The 6,383-nt window shown below is 34.5% G+C and overlaps 1 protein-coding gene across 1 annotated transcript; it reads left to right on the forward strand.

Moving 5' to 3' along the window:
- The first annotated feature begins 461 nt into the window (after positions 1 to 461).
- On the forward strand, positions 462 to 4,753 carry LOC307163511 (uncharacterized protein). The gene is made up of 6 exons (XM_079879563.1): positions 462 to 670; positions 765 to 814; positions 1,912 to 2,007; positions 2,640 to 2,689; positions 2,771 to 2,797; positions 3,408 to 4,753. The coding sequence occupies exons 1-6, from the start codon at positions 625 to 627 to the stop codon at positions 4,516 to 4,518; spliced, it is 1,380 nt and encodes a 459-aa protein (XP_079735689.1). The 5' UTR covers positions 462 to 624; the 3' UTR covers positions 4,519 to 4,753.
- The last annotated feature ends 1,630 nt before the right edge of the window (positions 4,754 to 6,383 follow it).

A 6,383-nucleotide genomic window follows, 5' to 3' on the forward strand; every position in this document is an offset into this window, starting at 1 on the left:
TCAAAACACTAGCACAAAAACATTATTTATACATCGATCATGGAGCGTTTCTTTTCTAACACGTTTTAGTTAGACATTCGTCTGATGTTTTTTAAATGTTACTTCTTGTATCAGAACGTTCAGAGAACATTCAAGATTAACATTTCATAATGTTTGAAGAATAATACGATGAAATGTTCCCTTAATGTTCACATAACCAAGAGAAATACTGTTAGCTGAGGAAATGTCATGGGTTTGTGTCCAGAATAAAGTGAACTGATTGAATAAGTTTGAATAAAGCAGATGCTGATCAGGGTTATGAAATCAGACATTTATGTAATGTGATCTTTCTCCCTCTTAGCATCGTTCCGTACATGACGGCACAGGTTAATCGAGATGAACAACATTGTTATTCGCATCGTCATAACCTCAAAGGGTTGGGCTTATCAGACTATAAATGAGCAGTCATTTACCAGCTTTTCACTTTACATGTACATGATACAATTCAACTGCTTTAACAAAAGCTATATTTTAAACAGATTTAAATTTGATCCCGGGGCAGGAGGTAATCTGGCATACAGGTCTATCGGTGGAGTGATTTAATTGTAGGCCGACATACAGAGTCTCTCCATCTAAGGGAAAGTAATGTATTGGTGGCTCCTGCCCCGGGAGCTGCTAAAAAAAATGAGGGGTAAGTTATTCTGATCTGATTGAGTTAGTTTGGACTACAGTGCGTATGACTTGTTCCTCATTAATCTTTTTCTGACTCCTGGATTCCATTACAGAGGTCTTCACCAGAAGACTCCCGGCGGATTCTACCGAAACAGATTTCACTGTAAGTATTTAAACTGATGTTAATGTTCACTGCTTCAGACGCTGCTTCATCATGTGCTTGAGTTACTATTATGCTTTAAAGCAGTGAGTCTTTTTCTCCTTTTGCAAATGTGACCCGCTTTTAAGAGGAATATTAATGGCTGTGTGTAATAATTACATGTATGTTGCCTTTAAAAGAGTTATACTGGATCGGTAACACGGAGACAGGGCTCGACAGTAACGCTCGTCTGCTTTAGGGAAGTGAAGAGAATTATACTTAGCCTGATTAAACGGCACTAACAAAAATTAAGTAAGGAAGCATCGAAATGCGAGACTGATACTGATTATATTACATTCGGTGTAAATGGCCATTGATGATGGATAATGTGTTATTAACGAGGTCGTGCCCGTTAAGGCTTGCGCAGCCTATCTGTGTGTGAGAGACTCTCGTGAAGAAATCAAAACTAATGAGTGCAGTTTTTATATTTATGATTTATGATTTAGTTAAGAAACATCACACGACCAAGAGTGCAATAGTCAAAGACGAATTATAGAAGTTTAAGTTTACTGTGAAGCAAACATGCACATTTATTGCACAAAATATATATTCTACAAAATAATTTGCTCACTATAATTGCTATAAAATCTAAGCCATATGTCTAACCAAGTTGTGTTCCAAGTGAAGTTTATATCGCAAAAAAAAACACGGCACAGTCACTTTTCTGTTGAATGACCTGCCGAACTCAACTTGAGTCTTTAGAAACGACTAAAGCATATTTTTAGTCTTGACCCATTAATACTAACACTAGTATATTTCTATTCTATCTATTTCTTTTTTTGTATTTATTAAAAGAAAACATGTACTATGCTAGATTTACATAGTGTTGCCCTGTTGTTGGTTTATTTGCTTCTAATGAAATGTTTAGTGAACCCAAGAAATGTGTTTTAAAATGTAAGCCACATTATTCACTGTGCAATAATCAAACATGTGTATAAAAACATTTAAACTTGTATTTGTTAATCAGTGATTCAGCAATCGATACAGAGGAACAGTTTATCTATTGTTGTGTGAGACTTGTCTAATGCTTTTAAATGTTTCTACTTACTGCTTTTCTTCAGATGGAAGACGTTCAGGCGGAGGGTGTGAATGATGATTTAACTATTATAATGAATGATTCTACTTCTTTACTAAAAGATGATGATTCTTCTCTAGCGGTGAGTTACAACTTTGATGTCAGTGAATTAATCTTGCTCTCATTGTAGAATCAAAGTCCAAATTAACTTTTGCTTCACTGCAAGACATTAAGACTTTATATCTTCAGTCCTTTTGCTTCTCAGTAAATGTATCTTGATTTAAGAATGTTTAGATATTTGTGCTGGAAAACAAGAAGAACATCAGACATCTAAACATTAATAACTGAAAACTAAACTAAACATAATATTAATACTAAAGTGCAACAGAAGATAGTAAGATATCAGTTTCTTACTCTTATCTGAACCGATCTCAACCTGTCTCGTGTGATATATTCTAATAGTGGCCAATAGAGAAACATTACAGGAATAAACCATCAGAATAATTGTAGGAAATAATATAGAAATATACAGAAAAATCAGTATTGCATTACAAAATACAAATATATATAATAACACATTAAATTTACTGTTACCTGAATAACCAACCAAGAAGCAAAGAAACAATAATGAATTTACAAGCTGTTCAGATATTGAGTTGGCTCTTACAGTACTGTTATTTGTTTAAATGTTTAAATAACTATCTATTGATTGAGGATTACATTAAGGTTGAAATCATACTAACAATGGGCTCTGATTCCTCTTTTCTATTATAGATGAGAAGCAAGAGAGAGATGATGAACATAAACTGGTATAAGGCCAGAAGGTAAAAAACAACATATATATTATACAGTATCAGGAAACACACATTAAAACTCACATTTGATATAATTTTCTTCCAAACCAGGTTTAAAAACTGGAAGTTGTTTCTTCGGTAAGTTGATCTAATATTTAATGTTTTACAAATGTTGTAGATTGATGTGCTGATGATAACAGACAAAAATGGCAAATGTGTTTTGAGAAGAATGTCTTTGTAAGATTTTCAGTTTTGCTCAAAGTAAGTTTTTCAGTAACTGTAGAATACAGTAGAAATATGGAATTGGGCTAAAAAGTGCCCTTGTTGTTGGGGCTAACAAGTTTTAACTAATACAAACATTGCTTTAGCCAAATTAATTGGATAAAAAGCCCTGCTTGTGAAATAAAGACCTCTCAATACATTTATATGATTCATAATCAAAACAAAACTAACAAAAATGCCTTTCCCCACAAACTGTGCTGTTGCATCAGTGTTTAATAAAAAGAAAGGTATTAGTTCTGTAATCATACACTATGGGAGTGGTTAAAAGCAAATTTTTACTATATCCACTTTTGGAAAATGTTCTGCCAGACAATAGATGAACAAGCCATTATAAAAGTGTTTTCCCTTTTCTAGTGGAAGAACATTGAATGCTAAAGTCTTCTCTGCTCTCGTTAACCCTGTGAAGTCAATAATTACAGTCATTAGTGTGTGTATTGATTTGGTTTCTCTCTGAATGTTTGGTCAGTTTGAGGGAGTCGTGGAAGGACAAGGAGCCGTGGATCTACAGAGATGAAAATGACAACATCACGAGCATTGATTTGAGTAAGAGGGAAAAATATGTTAGAAATGCAGTTACACTTCTTCCAGATTTAGATTTTGATTTTGATTTTTATAATAATCTGCCTATGAATGGTTTTTTAGGGATTTGCTCTTTAATGTCTTCTAAGATTTCAGGGTTTATACGTGATTTTAATATTGATAAAGGAATATTTCGCAGTCAGCGTGGTTTTGCAGTGATTGAATATAAAGTAGAATCGCCTCTTTTAATCAGACCATGTAAACCAATTAATACTTCTGAGGAAAAAAAACTTACTGATATGGTTCACAGTGAAGATCAACTTATTTCTGAAATAAAGAAAACAATTAATGGAAGAGAGATAATGATAAAAGCTATTCATATAGTTTCAAAATATAATCCTTGTGTAGGCAGAAAAGGTTATGATTCGTGTATGATCCAGTTAGTTCGTTTCTCTTTGGAAATGTTTTATAAATTTAAAATAAAGGTTTACATTGTTTTTCAGGACTTTTATGGAATTGGCAATATAGTTAAACAGCTTAAGGTCCTGATTAAGGATAAAGATCCTATGATTAAAAAAACACTAAAGCGGTTAAAAAAAAAGATGAATAAACATCACCGTAGATCAACATTTACATGTTTCCAGGGGGAGAAAAAACAAAAAGAGACAACTAAAAATATTAAAAAACGTATTAAAAAACAAATGTTTAAATCTAATTTACTGAACGGGAAAGAAATAAGCTTCATTATAGATTTCAACATTACATTTCCTACTGAGAAAAAAACATTTGATGAGTTCAAGAACTTTGGAAAAGAACAGGCAGACAAACTGAAAATACATGTGAAGAACCTGAACGTTAGTGAGAAAATTACAGAAAAAGTTTGTTCACTTTTTTATTCTAAGTGGTGTCAACTAGTAAATGATGAATATGAAGAGTTTATATATGGGAAGATGAATGATTACATTAACACCTTTGCTGTTATATTTGCTTATGAAAATATAAAAGACATTACACATCCTGGCTGTTTTAATCTGATAAGAGTGAAGATAACTGATTAATTTTTAGTTCAGTCTGTCTCCATCCTCTCCTGATTTCTTGTGGTAATGTTAAGTATTATTGTGTAAGTGTTTCATTCATTTGTATTTGTGAAGAGATTATTTCTCTGTAATCGTCTCTATAAATCCATCTGATGTTTCCATGTAAAGACTGTCAAACTGCTGATTCTCCATCTCACTGCTGTTGATTGTCATTCTCTCACAACTGCATTTATTTAATAAATTAGTTCTTACTTTCCGTTGTCTCCCGTTTTCTGTTCCTGCTTCTCTATCAGCCTGAATATAGAGAGATCTTTCAGTGAGATAATCCAGTTGCATAAACATTAAATTAAATTCACATTTATTTGTATAGTGCTTTTTTTCACAGCAGCTTTACAGAAAAAGCCTCTAATTTAGAGAGATCTGTAATCAGAGGTGATAATGTCAGAGTAATGTCCATATGTCAGAAATGTTCAGTTCTAAGATAAAACAAATCATGGCGTTAGTTAGTGTGGTAGATTTGTCCCCTACGCATCTGACTTAGGTTGAACCGAATGTCCCTGACACCTGAAAATATTATACTCAGCTGAGTTGCCTCTGACCGCTCGGGTTGACGCCTATAGGCCTATACTCTTATAAGAGTAGCTATTCTGAATGCCTAAGAATTATACTTACCTGACCGCAATCTAACCCCACTTAAAGGTCCCGTTCTTCGTGATCCCATGTTTCAAACTTTAGTTAGTGTGTAATGTTGCTGTTAGAGTATAAATAATATCTGTAAAATGATAAAGCTCAAAGTTCAATGCCAAGCGAGATATTTTATTTAACAGAAGTCGCCTACATCGAACGGCCCGTTTGGACTACATCCCTCTACATCCTGCATTAGTGACATCACCAGAACCGTTTCTTGACTAAGCTCCGCCCCCAGGAATGCTCCCTCAACTCTACTGGCTACTTGCGCACTTCTTATAACTTAGGCTACTGTGTTTACTCAGCTCTTACGGTGATTTTCTGAAGTAAAACTGACGCTTCATCTTTTGTGTGATGTACAATAAACTTTATTAAACTCATCAGTACATGTTTGATCATCATTCAGACAGCAGACTTGTAGGCTATTAATAAATAATGGATACATAGCCTACAAGCAGATGACAAATACGTTATAATAACCGTAATTAAACTACTAAACTATACCTGTTTCATCTCTATACAGCACTCTGACTCTGTAGGCATTATTGTCCGACTCGAAATGAACGCCGTTACTGAGAGTTTCTGATATTATCATCATTCCGTGAGATGAAATTGTCCTGACAGACTGAGCGCGAGCTCGTGAGGCTCCGCCCCCTGTGCCGGCAGCAGCAGCTCATTTGCATTTAAAGGGCACACACTAAAACAGCGCGTTTTTCTGAGCCCCAAAAAATGTCAATTTAAACATGCTGTAAAAAATGATCTGTGGGGTATTTTGAGCTGAAACTTCACATACACACTCTGGGGACATCAGAGACTTATTTTACATCTTGTGAAAAGGGGCATAATACGGGACCTTTAAGAGTCGAGCGACGTCTCGCCCCCTTTCGAACACTATCACTTGGTAATAGAAGTAAGGTCTCTAGTGTTTCGCTAAATAACTTTGTTCCACTAACTAACTTGCTGCGCAATAATAACCGACAGACTTCAGACAATGCCTTCGAACATGCTTTAATCACAGCCGGAGGATCTCAGACAAATCTCAGAGAGAATCCCACCAGCAAAAAGAACACAACAGTTTTTATAGAAAACGAGCATGGCGAAAATAACATGATACAATACATAATTTCCCAACAATTTGATTGGTTCTTCATAGGCAAACCCTTCTGTTACTAGGTAGAAGCAAACCTTTATCTCAAATC

This window comes from Squalius cephalus (assembly GCF_949319135.1).
Source record: "Squalius cephalus genome assembly, chromosome: 8".
NCBI lineage: Eukaryota > Metazoa > Chordata > Actinopteri > Cypriniformes > Leuciscidae > Squalius > Squalius cephalus.